Below are 22135 nucleotides of genomic sequence, written 5' to 3' on the forward strand. Positions count from 1 at the left end.
TAGAAATTATTTTGATATGAGTTTCTTGTTTGTCCATTATCAAGTTTGTTGGAAATTAAGCTCAGTAAATATTGCAAAAAATGTAGATTTATGTATGACAATTACCGCACATGAAGCTCTGTGAGAACTTCATGTCCTATCGTTTCATGCGCTGATGCTATTGCTCCAAAAGAAACTAGTAAGTAGAGAATTAAGCAATGGTGTTTTTTACTTTTGTATGCTTTTGCTTAATGCATTTATTTGTTAACCTTCACTAAAAATTATCATGTATAAATTGCCTTTATCTGAGTGAAAAAAAATCTGGCACGACTGCTTCATCAATATATTGCTTTGTATGTATCAACAATTTTAGGTCTTGTAAAATATAAGTCCTTCCGATATTTTTTTTTTTAATCTAGTATTCTCAACTTCTTGTGATGAAAAGTTGCAGCATATAGGTAGTTTTAGAAATTCATGGAACTTGTTAGACCTGCTTTTTGCATCGCATAATGTTAGTTTGCTATTTTTCATATTTGTATTTTGTTTTGCACTTTGATTTTATGATGCAGTTAAACTCAGAAGGCTGTATTTTATAATTTTTATGCATCTTCATATGCAAGTTCAGAATTGTGTCAGCTTTCAAAATTGTTGAATTTAAAGTTTGTGGAATAAGTGCTTTTCTTGCAGTGTCTTGGATTTTTGTTCATTCGTCAGTACGTGCTACTAAAGATAACCTTCTAAATTTGCTTTCCAAGAGTTTCTCTAGGAAGAGTTCACTCTTGTAAATTCTCATCTGTTTGCTACTCAGTTGCCACAGCTGAACTTTATAATTCTTGGTTTTAGTGTAATATCTTATCCATCAGTGCTGTATATTCCAGCAGCTGTATTATTTTCTGAGGGGCTTCTTTTAGTATAATAACATAACCTTTCCTGTCTTTGATGTTATAGCATCTTGATTCATGGGATCTTGTCTGATGACTTTATTTAGTTTACGGAAGAAAAGCTTGTCAAGAAGTTTGCTGACCGGTTTGTTGCTATGCAGTAGCCTGGTAGGACATGGAACATATGCAAGATTAATTCTTGATTTTTAGTGAGAAAGTCTCAATTTTTGTCATGAGCAATAGCATTAGAGTATGACAGACACGCGATTGGACAATGCACCTTAGTCACTACCAAACAGTTGAGAGAACAAACTCTGTTCAAGCGATTCATGTTACTTGTCCTCAGGCATCGCAACAATATTTGAGTCCCGGAAGCTCCTTCAAGATATTTTTTCTTCCTTGAGAGGCTTTGTATTTGATGGATCTGCAAAAAAAGAAAGGAGATACATGCTAGTATCACATAACATGCATTGTACCATCAGGCACACATCAAGCATTTGTGAATCGCGACTAGATAGCAAATTCTGGAAGAAAATGACGGGAATTGTCCATCATAATTGCCACCAAATATTAGAAGTCATCAAGGATCATAATAAATGAATGTCAACAAAATAATGTTATCAACATTCGCTTATTGTTGCAGATGTTATTTTTGATTTTAGGCATAGATAATTGCTAAAAATTTTACAGGATGAGAGGATGGAGCTAATCTGAATGGTCACATTAGATAGGTGAATTTTCAGCATCCTGGAAACCGTGCTGGCTCCCACTTTTCAGTCAATTGCACTAATGCTTGCTGACAGGCCAATCATCCAATGGCTCACATGGGTTGCACTTAAAAAGTGACTATGAGCTGAAGATTGATTCACCTGGGTGTTTTCACTTATATTTTCTTGTGCTTTTATTGAATTTTGATCCACTTTATTCTTATAACTTGAAGTCCTACAAATATATGAATTGTCAGTGAAATCTCTCTAGTAATTTAATTTGTTTATTGACTATATACAGATATTACTACTATATAATTTCCTTTTTTTTTTATTGTTTATGCTGCGTTGACATACAGGCTCTTCTATTTATCTTATTCTTCTTTACCAATTTTTCAATATCCTTAAGATATTTGTGCCTTCGGTTTAAATGAAATGCACAAAATGATATACAACCAAACACTAGCTAGTGGGCATGCACAGTTCATTTGGATAGGGAATCTTTTACATCTGTGTATATATAAACTATGAAACAATAAAATATCATTCAGGAAAAAGTAATTGTGTATCTTCAATTCGCAATCTCAGCCGGAACAAAACTTAAATGATATAGAGTTTGAAAAGCGAAGAAAAATTTTATCTCTTCTAATAAACATACTTAAGATGAAATGCTTGTGCATCCAAAACCAATCTCTACAAATCTATTAAACAATGTAATCATTGTTACAAACTACCAGTGAGCATTGTGCTTATAAATCATAATTTTAAAACTTGACATTCTATTATTTACAGTAACACAGATACATTTTGTCATGTAACACAGATCATTGTACACCAGACTGTTCAATGTTAGAACACTTCACACATGTTAGGAAACTGTATTTTCGTCTTCTTATATTGTCATGCAAATAATACATGACAGGCATTAAAGAACATCATTCATCCTTCAATATATTTGATTTTATAATGCCATGGTCAGTGCCTCTGTCTATCTATTTTGTTTGTTGATTTCACTTTGTCCAAGTGTTTCAAGATAAACCTTGCTTTGATGACCTGGAGTGGTGTACTTGTATAGAAGCAGTTTCCCTGGGAAAAAAAAGGATGTTCAAATACTTGCAAGAAGCAAGGAAGCTTGTGTCTCAGTCTCTCACCTATTTGCAAATCTTGCAAAGATTATAATTCTTATTAATGGTAGTTCCTCTCATAGTAGAAACAAAGGAATGAGATAAAAAAAGGTTTCCTGTGTTTGATCGTCCTCTAACAAATCACAAACTACTGGTTTCTATAACCTGGAAGATAAGACATGCAATTCACTTGTTCTGAAGTAAACCAGAAATGAAGCTATGATTACTCAAATGTTTGTGCTCATAGAACGAACTGGTTCGTGATGAAAGTGAAGCCCCAATTAGCTGTATATGCAGTGAACCTCTGGGACAAGCACTTAAAGCCAACTTGCTAAGGTACCCTGGGATTAACATATGTGTGCAAACTGTATTATTATTGAAATCTTATGATGTATGATGGTATTGGATCAATATATTCTATTCAACAAGTTTTGCTGATCTTTCATGATAATGTTTAATATAAGTTTACTATTCAGAGGTTTTTACTTTGCTCGTGTCATTGCATTGTATCTGGTAAATTTTACTTTGTGCCAAATCAATCTCTGAATTTCCTCTTTTCTTTCTTTTCTCTTCTTGGTAGCTTTTCCTCTCGATATTTGATAAATTTATAATATTTTCATCTGTCTGTTAGTATGCTCCTTGGTGGTTTTTATTTTATGCTCCTGGTTTCAAAACAGCAAATTTATTTCTTAATCAGCAAGTGGAGCAAAATAGAGTTCGAGTGAACCAGTATTCCAGAAGTTAATTTGCATTCTCAGTTCCGATCAATTCACGTCCAGGCAGGTCAAACCAAATGAGTGGACTTAATCAGCAAAAAGCAGCCGGCTGTGTATTTCCCCTCACGTGCATCATACGTATCCAAAACTATTAGCTGCCTTTTCAATGGGAAGGCTTTGTAGATGGATTTTTTTTCTTTTTCTTTTGTGCTATGCTTGCTTCTTTCTAGCTTGTTACGACATGTGATTAGATGGCTTTCTTGGAAAGGAAAAAAATCCACTTACCAAAAAAGAAAAAAAAAATCCAGAAATCAGTATATTTGTCCTGTTATATAAATAACAAAAAGTATTTGATTAGATGAGGAATCAAAACTGTTGGGTATAAAATATCCCCAGCCGAAGTCCTCCACAGAATCAACGGCTCCGCCAACAAGGCCGACCTCAAAAGAAGTCTCCGCCCGGGCTCCTACGGGAGCCGGGCTTCATCCTCGACGCCAACAACTTCAGCTACAGGGCAGCTCCGCCCGGACTCCTACGGGAGCCGGGCCCCGCCGACAACTCCTACCGCAAGACAGACTGCGTCCGGACTCCTACGGGAGCCGGACTCCGCTGATAACTTCAGCAGCGAGCAGACTCCGTCCGGACTCCTACGGGAGCCGGACTCCACCCTCAACTCCAATCGCTGGTAAGCCCCCGTCCGGACTCCTACGGGAGCCGGACCTCTCCTTTGACTTTAATTGCAGAGAAACTCCGCCCGGACTCCTACGGGAGTCGGGCTTAGTCCTCAACCCCGACAGCTGCAAGCAGCCTTCGTCCGGACTCCTACGGGAGCCGGACTCCGTCCTCAACTCCGACGTCTACAGACAGACCGTGTCCGGACCCCGTCCGGACTCCTACGGGGGCCGGACTTCGCCAACAATTACAACCTCAGGGGACTTCGCTCGGATTCCCACGGGAGCTGGGCTCGGTCCTCAACGTCAACTGCCGGTAAGCTTCGTCCGGACTCCTACGGGAGCCGGACTTCGCCCTCGACCCCAACGGCTGCAAGACAGACTGCGTCCGGACTCCTACGGGAGCCGGACTCCGTCGACAACTTCAGCCGTAAGCAGACTCCGTCCGGACTCCTACGGGAGCCGGGCTCCACCGCCGACATCGACTACAGGACAGCTCCGCCAGGACTCCTACGGGAGCCGGGCTCCGTCCTCAGCGTCAACTGTTGGTAAGCCCCGTCCGGACTCCTACGGGAGCCGGACTTCGCCTCTAACCTTGACTGCAGAAAAACTTTGCCCGGACTACTACGGGAGCCGAACTTCGTCCTCGACTCCAACGGCTGCAAGACAGACTGCGTCCGGACTCCTACGGGAGCCGGACGGACTCCTACGAGAGCCGGACTCCGCCGATAACTTCAGCAGCGAGCAGACTCCGCCCGGACTCCCACGGGAGCCGGGCTCCGTCCTCAACGTTAACTGCTGGTAAGCCTTGTCCGGACTCCGACGGGAGTCGGACTTCGCCTTTAACCTTGATTGCAGGAAGACTTCGCCCGGACTCCTGTGGGAGCCGGGCTCCGTCCTCGATTCCAACGGCTGCAGACAGTCTTCGTCCGGACCTCTACGGTGGCCGGACTCCGACCACTGCTGAACTTCAGCCGACAGATCAGCACTCCCAGGCCACAATCACGGCCACGATTCTGCTACATTTTCTGCGGTGGATTCCGCGCAGCTCCACCACTCCCTGACAGGCCGCAGTAACGATCGCAGCACTGCTCCACTCCCTATGACGGATCCCATGCGGCTCCATTACTACCTGACCAGCCACGATAAACGGTCACGATCCTGCTCCACCTCCTGCAACGGATACTGCACGATTCTCCCATCCACTGGCAAGTCACGACAACGGATGCTGCTCCACTCCTCGCAACTGATTCCACGTGGCGAGCTACGGCGATAGCCACGATTTCGCTCCACTACCCTTCACAATAAAGTCCCCCTGACTACGGGCGGCCCACTACCAGACGGTTACAAACGTCGCCATCAATCCGTTACCTCCTCCGCCTATAAAAGGGGGACCCAGATACGTTATTCTATAAGCTCATTTCTTATCTCAAAACTCTGCTAAATTCTCCGTTCGAGCACTCCATTCTTGTTGAGGCAGAGAACTGACTTGAGCGTCGGAGGGTCTTGCCGGAGCAACCCCACCTCCGGTTTAGACTTCCTTTGCGGGTCCCGGCGGCGACCGCGGCTTCCCCAACTCCAGCTTCTCCGGCGCAAGCAGATTTTTGCACCAACAGGATTGACGCTAGAAGAAGGGTCTGAACCTCCGCAGTACCCTTGTTCTTAAAGGAGTGCTCAACGGATCCGCTTCCGGCCATCTTTTCCGGCACCCACTCCTCCTTCCCTCATCTGATGCCTTCTCACGAGGTCTTTGCACAACTGCCTCCGGCTATGGTCACCGATGAGGAGTGGCTGGGTGACCGACCTCTGCCGGGTTCCGTCAATACCGTCTCGGGGGAATCCCGGCGGGAGGCAACCAATGTACCAGCTGCATCCCCCAAGCGGCAAAAAGTTGAAGAACCCATAACCTTCACCGAAGAAGACACCCAGGAAGTCCAATTCCCTCATAACGATGCGGTCGTAGTTTCCTTGAACATAGCAAATTACGATGTCCGTCGCATTCTCGTCGACAACGGGAGTTCGGCTGACATCTTGTTCTACAATGCCTTTTCAAGAATGTCCACTCTTGGTGGTCATCTGAGACCGATTTGCTCCCCCTTGATAGGGTTTACTGGTGATACCGTCCCGACAGAAGGGATGATAGCTTTGACTGTGGCCGCGGGTCAATGTCCAAGGCAGTCCAGGGCCCTGGTGAATTTCTTGGTGGTAAAGGCGCCATCCGCCTACAATGCAATCCTTGGCCGACCCGGCCTCAATGCTCTTCGGGCTATCGTATCGACCTACCATTTGAAATTGAAGTTCCCCACCAGCCAGAGGATCGGAGAGGTCCGGGGAGACCAAGCCCTGGCCAGACACTGCTACAACATCGCCTTGCAAATAAGCGATCAAGCGGACCTCTGTCCGGTCGACGGATTGGATGCTCGCGATGACCTCACTGAAGAGAGGGGCGGTCCAATCGAAGATCTAATACCAATCCCTTTGAATGATGGGAACACGGAGCATGTGGTGTTAATTGGCTCCAACCTGGGGGAGGAAGTGCGGACGCGTCTTGTTAATTTCCTCCGAAGGAATGCGGACATTTTCGCGTGGGTCCCGGCGGATATGCCGGGGATCGACACAGAAGTCATGGAACATCATCTGGCAGTCGACCCGAAACATCAGCCGACAAAAGAAAAAATCCGGAGTCATGCCCCGGAGAGGCAGAAGGCGATAGCCGAGGAAGTGGATAAGCTTCTCAAGGCCGGATTTATTAAGGAAGTCAATTATCCTGAGTGGATCTCCAATGTTGTTTTGGTCAAGAAAGCAAACGGCAAGTGGAGGATGTGTATAGACTTCAAAAAGCTGAATAAGGCTTGTCCGAAGGACAGCTACCCCCTTCCCAGGATCGACCAACTGGTGGACGCTACCTCAGGCCATGAGCTCCTCACTTTTATGGACGCGTTCTCCGGCTATAATCAGATTAGAATGGCATCGGAAGATGAAGAAAAGACAGCTTTCATCACTAATCGCGGCCTTTACTGCTACAGGGTCATGCCATTCGGCCTCAAGAATGCGGGCGCAACCTACCAACGACTGGTGAACAAAATCTTCAAAGAGCAGATCGGCCGAAACATGGAGGTCTACGTGGACGATATGCTTGTAAAAAGCAGATCTTTCAGAAATCATGTCGCCGACCTCGAGGAAACCTTTGACGCTCTTCGAAAGTATAGAATGAAGCTGAACCCAACCAAATGCGCTTTTGGGGTAACCTCAGGGAAGTTCCTGGGCTTCATGGTATCGGGGCGTGGGATTGAGGCCAATCCAGAGAAAATTCGCGCCATCCAAGAGATGACCGCCCCAAGGTCGATCAAGGAGGTTCAGTGCCTCACAGGGAGGATAGCGGCTCTTAATCGCTTTGTCGCGAGGTCGGCCGAACGATGTTTGCCCTTCTTTCAAACCCTCAAGCAGTCGAAGAACTTATGTTGGACCTCTGAATGCCAACAGGCGTTTGAAGAATTAAAAAGCTACCTTAGCTCACCCCCACTGCTGGCGAAGCCTGAACCTGGGGAGGAACTATTTTTGTACCTGGCGGTCTCTCCCACGGCCCTCGCAGCTGTCCTTGTCAAAGAAGAAACGAAAGTCCAGCGACCAGTCTACTACATTAGCCGCGCGTTGAGGGACGCCGAGATCAGGTACACTAAATTAGAAAAACTGACCTACGCCTTGTTGGTTGCAGCTCGGAGACTCCGACCTTACTTTCAAGGGCACACTGTGATGCTACTCACCGATCAACCGATCAAAGCGGTTTTACACCGAGCTGATACCTCTGGAAGGATGACAAAATGGACGATCGAGCTCACGGAATTCGACATCAACTACAGACCTAGACCGGCAGTAAAGGCCCAAATATTGGCAGATTTCATTGTAGAGTGCACCATCCCGGAGGAGGTCGAACCTGAGCAAAGCAGAGTTGATGACCTGAAGTCTCAACCGAACTCCCCCAACGAAGAAGCCAGTCCCTCCGATTGCTTTTGGACCCTCTATGTGGATGGATCTTCCAACATGGCAGGCGCGGGTGCAGGCCTGATCTTGGTCAGCCCGGAGGGAGTCATCACGGAGTACGCTCTGCGTTTTGAATTTCCCGCAACAAACAATGGAGCGGAATATGAGGCTCTGATTGCAGGATTAAGGATCACCAAAGAGCTGGGAATAGGTCAACTCCGGGTGCACAGCGATTCCCAACTTATGGTGGGACAAGTCAGCGGGAGTTATGAAGCGCGGGAGGACAGTATGGCCAAGTACCTTGAGAAAGTGAAGGAGCTTACCCCCGCCTTTAGCAACTTCGACATTAGGCAAATTCCAAGGTCGGAGAATACCAGAGCCGACCTTCTCTCCAAGCTGGCAATGTCAGCTCCGGTCGAATTGCCCAAAGGCGTCCTCTTTGAAGTTCTAAAACATCCGAGTACAGAAGAATCACGGCCCGTAATGGAGATCGACCACGAGCCCAGCTGGGTCGACCCGCTGATAACCTATCTTAGAGATGGAGTTCTTCCCCGGGAGCGAAGGAGGCTAGGAAGCTCCAAAATCAAGCCTCCCGGTACATCCTTTATGAGGGCAAATTGTACAAAAGATCATACTCCTTGCCCCTCTTAAGGTGCCTCCGGTCCTCGGAAGCTGACTACGCTTTATGGGAAGTACACGAGGGGGCTTGCGGAAACCATTTGGGCGTCAGATCTTTATCTCACAAGCTACTCTGCCAAGGGTATTACTGGCCGACGATGCATCATGATTCGATTGAATATGTCAAAAAGTGCGATCGATGCCAGAGATACGCCAACGTCCAGAGACAGCCTGCCACTGAGCTCACACCCCTGAGTGCCCCATGGCCTTTTGCACAATGGGGGATGGACATCCTTGGCCCCTTTCCATGGCGTCTGGACAAAGAAAGTTTCTCCTTGTAGCGATTGACTACTTCACCAAATGGGTTGAAGCCGAACCGCTGGCAAAAATCACAGAAGCGAAAGTATAAGATTTCGTCTGGAAGTCAATTGTGTGCAGGTTCGGTCTATCTAGAACCCTAATCACTGATAACGGACGGCAATTCGCGGGAGCAAGATTCACCGAATTCTGTGAAGATCTAAACATCTCCCACAACTTCACATCAGTAGCCCATCCTCAGGCGAACGGCGAAGCTGAGGTGACTAACAGAACCCTTTTGCAGGGGATTAAGACAAGGCTTGAAAAAGCAAAAGGAACTTGGGCGGACGAGCTTTATCATGTGCTATGGGCGTATCGAACTACCCAGAGGTTACCTACAGGGGAGACTCCCTTTGCTTTAGCCTTTGGTACGGAAGCCATCATCCCGATCGAGCTTAAACTCCCGTCGGCACGAGTCGTGGCATTCGACGAACTCCAAAATGCACAAAGTCTCAGAGCCAACCTCGACCTGCTGGATGAAAGACGGGAGATTGCTCAGGTTCGAATGGCGGCCTACAGACAGAAAGTTGCTCGATATTACAACGCCCGGGTCAAGAACAAAGCCTTTAAAGCAGGAGATCTAGTACTTCGACGAGCTGCTGTCTCGCAACCTCAGGACCGGGGAAAGCTCGCCCCGAACTGGGAGGGACCTTATGAGGTCAAAGAAGTAGTTCGGCCTGAAACTTATTATCTTAAGGAGCTCGGAGGAGCCGACCTCCCGCGACCGTGGAGCTCAGAAAACTTATGGATGTACTACCAGTGACTTCGTTTTAATCGAAAATCGCATACCCATGTGTCTTTGGACAATTCAAGTAAACTGTATCAAAAATGAAGGGGCAACCTCATAAAGTCGAAGGCCCGGTTCCTTTTAGACCGGATGGGGGGAGAGGCCTTACAACGCCCATATGTGCCCCCACAGCCCTGTTAGGGACAGGAGGAGAACCTCGCCCTAACTTGAGCAAAGTCGAAGGCCCGGTTTCTTTTAGATCGGATGGGGGAGAGGCCTTACAATGCCCATATGTACCCCCACAGCCCTGTTAGGGACAGGAGGAGAACCTCGCCCTAACTTGAGCAAAGTCGAAGGCCCGGTTCCTTTTAGATCGGATGAGGGGAGAGGCCTTACAACGCCCATATGTGCCCCCACAGCCCTATTAGGGACAGGAGGAGAACCTCGCTCTAACTTGAGCAAAGTCTAAGGCCTGGTTCCTTTTAGACCGGATGGGAGGAGAGGCCTTACAACGCCCATATGTGCCCCCACAGCCCTGTTAGGGACAGGAGGAGAACCTCGCCCTAACTTGAGCAAAGTCGAAGGCCCGGTTCCTTTTAGACCGGATGGGGGGAGAGGCCTTGCAATGCCTATATGTGCCCCACAGCCCTGTTAGGGACAGGAAGAGAACATCGCCCTAACTTGAGCAAAGTCGAAGGCCCGATCCTTTTAGACCGGATGGGGGGAAGGGCCCTACAACGCCCATATGCGCCCCCCAAGATGGTAAGTCCAGCCCGGACTCCTACGGGAGCCGGGCTCCATCGCCGACATCAATTACAGGACAACACCGCCCGGACTCCTACGGGAGCCGGGCTCCGCTGACAATAGCAACTGAGCCTTGTCCGGACTCCTACGGGAGCCGGACCTTGCCTATGATTTTGATTGCATGAAAACTTCGCCCTGACTCCTACGGGAGCCGGGTTCTGTCCACGACGCCAAGGAAGGCTCCGCCCGACTCCTACGAGAGCCGGGCTCCGCCCACAACTCCAACTTCAAGAGGGATTCTCCGTTCGGACTCCCACGGGAGCCGAACTTAGCTTCGACTTCAGTGAAAAAAAAAAAAAAACTCCTAGCAAAAAAAGAAGGAAAGCAAACAGTGCTCGAGGGCAACGGAAGCTCGGATCCCCGAATTCAAGCCATAGGAGGGACCTCGGGCCCGAGTGACCCCAAGCGAGCCTGCAGCCATTAACGGAATGACAACTGAGTATCTTCGAACGGCGTAAAAGCCAAAAAGGAGCTCGTCAAATAACAACCCTACATGAATAAAAGAGGTCGTCGATGACCTTGGGATGACGTGAAAAAGAAAAAAAGAAGAGAGGGAAGAAAGAGGAAAGGAAAAGGAAGAAGTTCAACAGACAACTATTTATTGCAAGGTGCAGACGAGGTAACAAAATCTTCTTCTCATTCAACGAGATATACGTTACAAGACCCGGTGGGTCAAGAAAAAAAAAAAAAAGAGATACACATCATCGCAAGCCTCGCGAACACGGTTCGGGAAGGATGAACCGGAGGCCGCTCCGAGCTGCAAACTCCTCTTTCCGTCTCTGTCCTTCTCAGCCGCGTTCTCCAGTGCGTGTAACAGCTCTCGCCCCACCTCGCTTCGCTCTATCTCCGAAATCCCAACCCTAGGGGGAAAAGGGTGGATAGATCCCCGGGGCGGTAAGGGCAACGGCGGCAGTGACGAAGACCTGTTTCAAGAAGAGCCGGAGTCACCTTGGAAGCAGTGGTGACGCCAGAGATATGCTCCATCTCCGAATGCTCCGCGAAAGCCGCCACCCAAAATGCTCCGGCAAGGTCGGCATGCGCTACTTCCACCGTCCCGTAACAAGTTCCACTGCCCCACCGTCGACGCCGACCGCTCTGGTCCCTCGACCCCGACGGCATCAGGATCCGCACTGCTTATGACGATAGCTCTGCCCTCTTGACCGGTATCACCCCGCCTTGCTACTCCAAAATTCTCGGGCAGAATAACTTCACCAACGGCCCCCGTTATTAAACCCCTGTTGTTGAATGAATTCTTCCTTGAGCCCCCTTTGAAACGATGGAGATTCTCACCGGCCGCCGTTCTCCTCCTCGCCTTCCTCCAAGCCCTAGACATCCTTTCCAGAATGGCCTCCGGGGTAGAGGACATGGCGTGGGAACCCTCAGAGAGGAATTGGGGGGCTGAAGAAGACGAGGACTGGTGCAAGGAAGCAGCTAAGGAGCAAGGTTCTCAGGCGAAAGAAAGGCACCGCCCTATCAGCAGGATGAAGCCATGAAGGAAGATTAGGGGGTTTAAATAGCCGACGGATCTAGCGCAGTTATGGCGGCGGTGTTCCTGGCCAACTGGTGCGTGCCACGTGTCGCGCATGTCCCCTCATCGCTATCGAGGGTTGACCGTTCACAAATTTCCGTGCACGACGCTTGGGATCGCGCTCCGGCGGGGGTCCCGAAAAGACTCCTCAGGTCACCTTCACCGGAAAGCGGGCTCTGACGTGCGCACATTAAATGCCAAAATATCTGAGGGTGGCGGTGCACAGGACTCGAAGGGACGGCTTCGGCTGTGTCCATCTCTCTGTACTTCCTTCGTTCGAAATTCAACTCGAAAGTAGGGGGACTGGTGTTGGGTATAAAATACCCCAACCGAAGTCCTCCACAGAATCAACGGCTCCGCCAACAAGACCGACCTCAAAAGAAGTCTCCGCCCGGGCTCCTACGGGAGCCGGGCTTCATTCTCGACGCCAACAACTTCAGCTACAGGGCAGCTCCGCCCGGACTCCTACGGGAGCCGGGCCCCGCCGACAACTCCTACCGCAAGATAGACTGCGTCCGGACTCCTACGGGAGCCGGACTCCGCTGATAACTTCAGCAGCGAGCAGACTCCGCCCGGACTCCTACGGGAGCCGGACTCCACCCTCAACTCCAATCGCTGGTAAGCCCCCGTCCGGACTCCTACGGGAGCCGGACTCTCCTTTGACTTTAATTGCAGGGAAACTCCGCCCGGACTCCTACGGGAGCCGGGCTTAGTCCTCAACCCCGACAGCTGCAAGCAGCCTTCGTCCGGACTCCTACGGGAGCCGGACTCCGTCCTCAACTCCGACGTCTACAGACAGACCGTGTCCGGACCCGTCCGGACTCCTACGGGGCCGGACTCCGCCAACAATTACAACCTCAGGGGACTCCGCCCGGACTCCCACGGGAGCCGGGCTCGGTCCTCAACGTCAATGCCGGTAAGCTTCGTCCGGACTCCTACGGGAGCCAGACTTCGCCTTCGACCCCAACGGCTGCAAGACAGACTGCGTCCGGACTCCTACGGGAGCCGGACTCCGCGACACTTCAGCCACAAGCAGACTCCGCCCGGACTCCTACGGGAGCCGGGCTCCGCGCCGACATCGACTACAGGACAGCTCCGCCCGGACTCCTACGGGAGCCGGGCTCCGTCTCAGCGTCAACTGTTGGTAAGCCCCGTTCGGACTCCTACGGGAGCCGGACTTCGCCTCTAACCTTGACTGCAGGAAAACTTCGCCCGGACTACTACTGGAGCCGAACTTCGTCCTCGACTCCAACGGCTGCAAGACAGACTACGTCCGGACTCCTACGGGAGCCGGACGGACTCCTACGGGAGCCGGACTCCGCCGATAACTTCAGCAGCGAGCAGACTCCGCCCGGACTCCACGAGAGCTGGGCTCCGTCCTCAACGTTAACTGCTGGTAAGCCTTGTCCGGACTCCGACGGGAGCCGGACTTCGCCTTTAACCTTGATTGCAGGAAGACTTCGCCCGGACTCCTGTGGGAACCGGGCTCCATCCTCGATTCCAACGGCTGCAGACAGTCTTCGTCCGGACCTCTACGGTGGCCGGACTCCGACCACTGCCGAACTTCAGCCGACAGATCAGCACTCCCAGGCCACAATCACGGCCACGATTCTGCTACATTTCCTGCGGCGGATTTCGCGCAGCTCCACCACTCCCTGACAGGCCGCAGTAACGATCGCAGCACTGCTCCACTCCCTATGACGGATCCCACGCGGCTCCATTACTACCTGACCAGCCACGATAAACGGCCACGATCCTGCTCCACCTCCTGCAACGGATACTGCGCAATTCTCCCATCCACTGGCAAGTCATGACAACGGACGCTGCTCCACTCCTCGCAACTGATTCCACGTGACGAGCTACGGCGATAGCCACGATTTCGCTCCATTACCCTTCGCAATAAAGTCCCCCTGACTACGGGCGGCCCACTACCAGACGGTTACAAACGTCGCCATCAATCCGTTACCTCCTCCGCCTATAAAAGGGGACCCTGATACGTTATTCTATAAGTTCATTTCTTATCTCAAAACTCTGCTAATTCTCCGTTCGAGCACTCCATTCTTGTTGAGGCAGAGAACTGACTTGAGCGTCGGAGGGTCTTGCCGGAGCAACCCCACCTCCGGTTTAGACTTCCTTTGCGGGTCCCGGCGGCGACCGCGGCTTTCCCAACTCCAGCTTCTCCGGCGCAAGCAGATTTTTGCACCAACAAAAACCATCATGTCTTCTTTCTTGTTCATTACGTGCTCAAGGACACTTTTTGTTGCCATCCAATAATACATTCTAGTGTATTATACTTGCTTGATATTAGTAAATTTATGATGCAAATGTTGGCGAGGCCTAACAATGAGGTGTTCATATGTAAGGATGCAAATATATGAGGTTATTCGTGAACAATTGGGGTTTGGTTTGGCAACAAGTTTGGTGGAGCATGTTTGATTAGGAAAGATCATACCATTTTCATGGGAATGAGGTCTGATAGGTCATTAGCTGTACTTGTTTTAGGGTTGGGCAGAGTAGGTGGAGTCTTGAGGCAGGACAGATAGAATTAGACAGATTTGATAAAATTATAAAAATTATTTTTTTATTTAAATTAATATTTTTTTTGTCGGAAAGAAAATTTGTGAAAAATAATATATATCCGGATTGGATTCGGACAGATTTTATCACATGCACCCACCTGCATCCGCTGTTAGCTTATTTCATGAATCAAGCATAAATATTTATCTTAAAGCACAGTTTAACCCTGGTTCCAATTTTGATTCGGCGGCGACATGATAAGTAGGACTCGGTGACCGTGGGATCAAAATCTGACGGCTGGACCTGCATCCTCACCAATCATTTTGAAATCGAAACGTCAATAAAGCGTGCCGGAGCCGATTCCCACCATGCCCTCGGAGTTTTACCAAAACCCTTGGGCTGCATTTGGTTCATCGCTACAGTAAAATTAATGAAAATTTTGATTAATATATTTATTATAATAATTAAATTATTGATAATATAAAATTAAAATTTTAAAATATTTTTAATAATTTTATTTTATTTTTTGATAAAAATAATAAAAATAATGTGAGTACGATGATGATGTAAAAAATAATGGATCGAGAGATATGAAAAATCATAGGCACTGAAAGATTAAAGAGGGGGTGGGCACATTAAAGAACCATAGGGTGATGGGGATGAATTATGGAGGGTGACGAAAGATAAGAATAGAGATGCTACGACAAAAAAAAAAAATGAAGAACCTATAGATTGGAGGCGCACGTGGAGGAATATTGTGAGGAGGAGAAGATTAAACAATAAATTTTATATAATTTTTTAAAAAATAATTTTATCAAAATTTTTATTATAATATTATTAAAAAATAATAATTTAGATAATTATTTTTTTAAAATAATACAAATTGTCTCAGATGAAATAATCTGAATTATCAAGATAATTTAGATTATTATTTAAAAAATATATCAGTTATCAAATCTGATTTTGTATTTCGGTCATTTCGTATTAATTTTTTATTCCCGCGGTACCCCTGCGCCTAGCCTTGTATTTCAGTCATGTCGTATTAAGTTTTTATTCCCGCGGTACCCCTGCGTCTGTGGTTGCGCTGGCATATATTAGGACACGCTGACGACCTCGAGCTGAACCCATTCGGCCGCCATTCGCAAAGGGCCCGACTCCACAGGTGCGTCTCCGTCCCCGAGCCCTCTTCCATCTCCAAAGCTTTCGTCCCCGGATTTTTCTCCCGAACCTTTATTGTCAATTTAGATTTTTTTAGTTGTAATGCTACTGTTTTGGCCACTAGATTAGGTTGCGCTGGCTTCGATTTCTACTTGCCGATCCATCGATCTATGATACGATAGATCTTGTTCTTTGTTTTTTTTTTCTCTCTCTTTTTTTGCCCACTCGGCGTTTATGGGGCGAGGTTTGAGAAAACAAGAAACGATTTCTTATTAGTAATTAACGTATGTTCTATTGATTTTGTGGCAACCTTTTCTCTCGGCTTCTTTTGTGGAGATTTTTTGTGGGTTTTTGGTTAATGGGAAATGTTTTATTTCCTTGACGAGATTTTTAATGCATCAGTTTTTTGATTCTGAAGTTTGTTTGCTCGAAAACTGTGATTTTTTTTTTGATATTTGTTATGGGTGTTTTATCTTCTTCTTCTTCTCTTTCTTTTTTTTTTCATGCGCATCAGAAATTATTCGTATTTTGACGGATCTCTGTTAAGAGCCCCATGACTGGAAGCCTTCCTGAATTATGTGTTTATTTCTGGCCGGATCATTTTTTCCCCCGATACACTTTTTTTTTTTGGGCGGTATCTAGGTCAGTCTGCTCTGTCTAAGGGTATGGTAGGTTGGTGGATCTGTTTGATTTTTCTGCTCAACAGTATATCGTGACGGGGAGTTTTGGTTGGTATATAATCTTGGATTTTCCATAGTCTTTTAGGCTCAATTCCCCCCTTTTTTTTTTTTTTTTTTTTTTTTTTTTTTTTGAGGTTGGGGGAGGGGAGGGGGAGGTGGGGGTTAGGGGAATGTCCTTGTCTGATTGTGGGGTCCAGATCATTATTTCCATTCCAAGGGAAAATGTTAGAAAAGGAAGATCGTGATGATATTGACCGGATCACGTTCGGTTTATTGAATTCGGAAGTGTTATCGCCCATGTTTTGGTTTTGGTTTCATCTTCTTCTTCTTGCTTTTATTTTTCCATTCTGCTTGAACTTCTCTCTAGGAAGTAATTTACCTTTTAGGGGTTGGTGTGCCTTCCATGCGCTTAGTCTGTTGATCAGATTTAAAAATTGGAGATCTTTGACGAGAATCATTGTTTGAATACTAGATGGATTATCATTGGTTTTGTTGGTTTGGGTGTTGTTGGTTGGTGTCTAATAACTGGTACAGATTTTAGTGTTCCATCTTAACTTCAGTGTCAAAATTTCAATAAGTGTTCTGTTTATACATTTAATCAATGGGGTACTTTATTTAACAATACATTTTGCTGACTTTTCCCCTCTGATTTAGTGGGTGTGAATTTGTATCTCGCTAGTGATCACAAGGTTAAATGATATAAGAATACCTAGTTGTTAGAAGGTAGCTACCATGCTTCAATAGTGTAAACCTGTACTAAAGATGGTTTCTTTTTCACACCTATAATTTGGGTTATGTTAGTTATCAAAACAACCACTTGATCTTTGAATATGCTGATAAGGCAATCCTTTCTTGTTTTCCTTTTGTTCATTTTCTTGTTTCTTTGTTCTACATGGGTGTTGGCCTTTTGAAATATGAGTAAAATCTGGAATCTGGAGTATCCAATGGTGATATGTACACCACCTTGGTTAAAGGTGAATATCATCTGCATATAATGATAATCATATAACATTTCAGAGTTGTTCAGAATAGTAGTTTTGCACCTGCATGGTAGCAGTTACTTGGATTGTTATTTGAATTATCATATGCTTTTAAAATCATGTTTCTCCACTTAATAGCATGCAAACTGTCATCAACTAAGATTCATGATCCAGATACTGTCTATGCAATAAAAAGTGACTGTGATGACAAAATCCTCAAGTGGACCAACATTGTCTCACTGCTGTATGGATAAACTGACTCTTCTACAAAATGATAATTTTTTATGTTAAATATCCAGTGTATAGAGTTAAAGAGTGTCAAGCTTGATTTGCAGAATTGTTATCTTTCTAAGCTAGCTTTGATACACTGCTTTTTCTCTTTTCTATGATATGCAGATTAATCATGCATTTTTTATATTTTAGCTAGCTGCCAAAAATGGACTCAAGCACACGCCAAGGCGGAATTCAGCAATTATTGGCTGCAGAGCAAGAAGCTCAACATACGGTCAATGCTGCTAGGAATGGTATTTTCTCTGAAATATTATTTTGCAATTTGGAGCTTGGAATACTATGAAGGGAGACTTGGTGTTCAGCACAATCATGTTATAGATATTTTAAGCTGTTCACTGACCTCTTGGCATGTTGTCCTAAATGTTCTTACTCATACTTTGCTAAATCATTTGCTTTGCATATTTATAAAATGGCCCTGCAGTGGAAGCAGGTTGGTGACATGCTTTGTGTATAGAATAATATGTTGCATTCTCCTCTTCATTCCATCATGTAAGAGAAGTCATAAACAAGTTTCTCAAGAAACATTGGTGGAATGCTGTCGTTTATGTAACTTCTTAACCAAGTCCTAGCATTTGCAGCTATAGTTGCAAATGTCTGGAGATGTTATGTTCATGGATTTTGAACTGAACACTGCAAATGTCTGGAGATGTTATGTTCATGGATTTTGAACTGAACATAAATTGACTTATATGAATTCTTCTAACTTCTGAATCAGGTCGTTTTGTGTTGTTTTGTGGTATAATTGGTAGCAGATAATTGATTCCTGGAGTTATGTAAATCTACAACAATGCATACAATTAAAAAGACAAAAAAATATTAGTATGTGAAACACATTTATGATAGGCATTGTGTGGCTTGTTACACTTGTGGAAGTGTATTTTGTTAATTCCTTTTCTTGTTTTTTAGTACAACAAATCCTCATAAACAATTAGAACAGAACTTCACATGTCAAACTTGCTTCTTTTTATATCTGTCTATGTATCTATCCATCTATCTTATCTATGCATTAAAACATGATGAAAAAATGGAATCAATTTTTCTGCATAGAAAACATGATGAAAAAGAGCACTTAAAACATGATTAAAAAAAAAAAGAGCACTTAAAACATGATAAAAAAAGAGCACTTTGATATGCTTTCTTCCTTATTTCATAAAGGAACTAGTTTTTAATGGAATCAATTTTTTCTGCATAGAAAACATGATGAAAAAGAGCACTTAAAACATGATGAAAAAAAAAAGAGCACTAAAAACATGATAAAAAAAAGAGCACTTTGATATGCTTTCTTCCTTATTTCAGAAAGGAACTAGTTTTGATGAAAAAAGAGGGCACTTTGATATGCTTTCTTCCTTATTTCAGAAAGGAACTAGTTTTAATGGAATCAATTTTTTCTGCATAGAAAACATGATGAAAAAGAGCACTTAAAACATGATTAAAAAAAAAAGAGCACTAAAAACATGATAAAAAAAGAGCACTTTGATATGCTTTCTTCCTTATTTCATAAAGGAACTAGTTTTTAATGGAATCAATTTTTTCTGCATAGAAAACATGATGAAAAAGAGCAGTTAAACATGATGAAAAGAGCACTTTGATATGCTTTCTTCCTTATTTCAGAGAGGAACTAGTTTTTAACGGAATCAATTTTTTCTGCATAGAAAAAATGGCCCGGCTAAAGCAGGCTAAAGAAGAGGCTGAAAAGGACGTTGCTGCATATCGTTCCCACATGGAAGCTCAATTTCAGAGAAAGGTTGTGGAGGTAAATACCAGTCCAGCTTCTTATATCATTGCTTGGGATTTGTAAGCCCTCCAACATATCTTTGTTGTTTTCTGAAATCAAACAGAGTAGTGGGGACTCTGGTGCGAATGTTAGGCGCCTCGAAGAAGAAACTGACGTGAAGATCGAATACCTGAAGTCACAGGCAGCAAGCGTTTCCCTTGATGTTGTTAATATGCTTCTGAATTATGTGACTACCGTTAAAAATTAAGCTATCATGGATTTACCCGTGGGTGGCTGGCATCTTGAATATTTTTGAACTAAAATCAATTTTTTGTTAATTCAGAGCATCTGAGGGACAATCTGTCCCATGTAATGCCTGTAGACATGAACCTCAATTCTGTTTTTAAAATAAGCTGCATTCGCATATCTCAGACTTTTTATCCAGTGTTGTTGGCTTGATGCTATTGATCTGTGTTTAGACCTCTGTGACAAGTTTTTATTTTGCTGATTCATATTACTTTGTGGTATTTTGGGTATTTATACTTTTTCAAGCACATGGTTTTGGATACTTAACATCAGGTTGTGTAACCAAATTCTTGAAGCTAAGATTAAGAAGCGTTAACAATATCATTGGAAGATAAAGACCCCATTTTATAATCTTATTAACAGCAGTACTTGATGACACTTCGTGCAAATTATTTGCTCAAAAACCTCTCGTGAAATGCAGGCCAGAGGATCTGTAATTCAACAAGCTCAGCAAAGAAAACTGGGACTGTTGGCACTGTGATGAACATTACTTTCGTTAGTACTTTCAGTTTATGTTGTTATTTTAATTAATTTTAGGCATGTGACTTTGTGAATATTGTAAGTGCTTATGATTATTTAGGCAAATTCGATCCAAATTTGTACATGTACGAAATGGAATCGTCTAACCACAGCTCTCCGTTTCCACTCAAGGAGAAAGCCTTATCACCAACTCACCGGCCGCCTCTAACAACGCTATCGCGGTTCCTGCACCGGTTTTATATTTATTTAGCTCAGAGGCGGAAGGGATGATTGTTGTTTGCCTCAGAAACAATTCCAAGAATTGTGAAGAGAAAAGCAGTTCTATGGGCGGGCCGCATGGAAATTGTCTTGGTGCTAATGACAACAATGGATGTGAAATTTTTGCAGAAGCTTTATGACCAGCCATCAGCCTTGTTTCTGCATGGTGCCTGGCTTCAAGCTTACATATCTTCCACTGTTATTTCTTCTTATTTCCCGATGATGAAAATTCGAGTATGTAATGGAAAGGCAGAAGGATTTTCATTCATTAAGCAAACGGTGAAATACAAACAATCAGAGCATCAGAGTCAACTAAAATTTTAATGTGCTCTTAAGCAACATGAAATCTAGACAAACCGAGAGAAGCTTTAAATCATATTGGGATGAGTAATTGTGGCGAGCTTACGAGAGCGTGAGGGCCAAAAACCAATGAAATCGAGTCCTTTTCAACCAAGCGAAGAAGAGTGATGCTATTTGTAGAGCAATAGTATACTACCATGGAATAGCCACCTCAGCCAGCCAACTAAAACTGCATGATTTGCATCTTGAAGGTTAAGCCAGTTCGTGTTGCATCTTGGAGAATCAAAGAGGCCATGACTCATAAGCCAGGGAGCTTATACAGCCACCTGAGCTACCATAATCCAGGATTGTAGATCCACAACCGTAGGTTCAAGGAGATCTCTACAATTATATCTATTATAGATCTGTACCTCGGCTTCGGCTGTAATATTTTTGGCTTTGATCGAACTATGGAAGATGACTGCCCATCAGATATATGTACGTATGACAGAGATGAAGGTCGCCGCACATACCCTATCAGCAGAGGTTTTCGACCCTTTGGTCTTGGACAATCTATCTTGGATCATCCTCGACCGATCTATTTCAGATCATCTGAAACCAATACGCACTCCATTCTCTACGACCTCGGCCTTGGATGGTCTACCCTAGCTCGTTCATGATCGAGCTATGTTCTCCACCGACAGATTTATCTCTTCCTCTTCTAAATTGAAAAAGTCTTAGATAGAATGAAATTCCTCCATAATCAGTCTTCGATAAAAGAAAAATATCTCATCCGAATCAATCTGCATGACAAATTCGAAAGATTGTGAGGACTCCGAGACGGATACGACTCCAATTCCTTCCCTATAAATAAAAAAAAATTTAAGACTTTTAAAATAAGCTCTCGACTCCCTACTCTCTCCTCTCATTGTTTTTCATTTCCTAACTTGAACGTCGGAGGATCTTCACCGGAGAATACTCTGATGAAGACTTCTTGCAGGTACTTGGGTAGAGTTCCAGCAACTTCTTCTTTGGCCATCTTCATCTCGACAGTTGATCTCAGATGGAGAGACCAGGAGCAACAATATACAAAGCATATATCCATGCTCTGGAGCCCTCCAAAGGAACCCTCTCTTTATGAAATACAATATCAATTTGTTCTTTTTGGCAACCGCTGGGAAATCGTCTTCAAGAGCATGCTAGGTTGCATTCCTTTGACAAGAACAAGATGTGTTCAATCCCATAGGTTTCCCGATTGTGGTATCCCATACGTATTTTTTAAAATTGAAAATAAAATGTAATTATTTGTAATCAAGATTTATTACAAATCTTTTGTTTAGAAAAGTTCATAGCCAATCTTCCATTGAATAAAAAAAAAA

At 44.9% G+C, this 22135-nt stretch overlaps 1 protein-coding gene across 4 annotated transcripts; it reads left to right on the forward strand.

Moving 5' to 3' along the window:
* The first annotated feature begins 15635 nt into the window (after window positions 1-15635).
* Window positions 15636-19859, forward strand: LOC105033784 (V-type proton ATPase subunit G 1). 4 transcript variants are annotated; one of them, XM_010908703.4, is made up of 4 exons: window positions 15636-15772; window positions 17852-17952; window positions 19372-19472; window positions 19558-19859. In XM_010908703.4, the coding sequence occupies exons 2-4, from the start codon at window positions 17865-17867 to the stop codon at window positions 19699-19701; spliced, it is 333 nt and encodes a 110-aa protein (XP_010907005.1). In that variant the 5' UTR covers window positions 15636-15772; window positions 17852-17864; the 3' UTR covers window positions 19702-19859. The 4 variants fall into 4 exon arrangements, with proteins under 4 accessions (XP_010907005.1, XP_010907006.1, XP_029117233.1 ...); XM_010908704.4 differs by having other exon boundaries at window positions 15726-15772; window positions 17856-17952; XM_029261400.2 differs by having other exon boundaries at window positions 15744-15772; window positions 17825-17952.
* Window positions 19860-22135: the final 2276 nt, after the last annotated feature.

The sequence above is a fragment of the Elaeis guineensis genome, chromosome 6, assembly GCF_000442705.2.
Source record: "Elaeis guineensis isolate ETL-2024a chromosome 6, EG11, whole genome shotgun sequence".
Lineage (NCBI taxonomy): Eukaryota > Viridiplantae > Streptophyta > Magnoliopsida > Arecales > Arecaceae > Elaeis > Elaeis guineensis.

Coding starts and splice junctions, on each gene's coding strand:
- LOC105033784 (XM_010908703.4), top strand. CDS start 17,865: ATGGACTCAAGCACACGCCAAGGCGGAATTCAGCAATTATTGGCTGCA. Junction 17,953..19,371: donor GGTCAATGCTGCTAGGAATG/GTATTTTCTCTG, acceptor TTTTCTGCATAG/AAAAAATGGCCCGGCTAAAG. Junction 19,473..19,557: donor TTCAGAGAAAGGTTGTGGAG/GTAAATACCAGT, acceptor GAAATCAAACAG/AGTAGTGGGGACTCTGGTGC.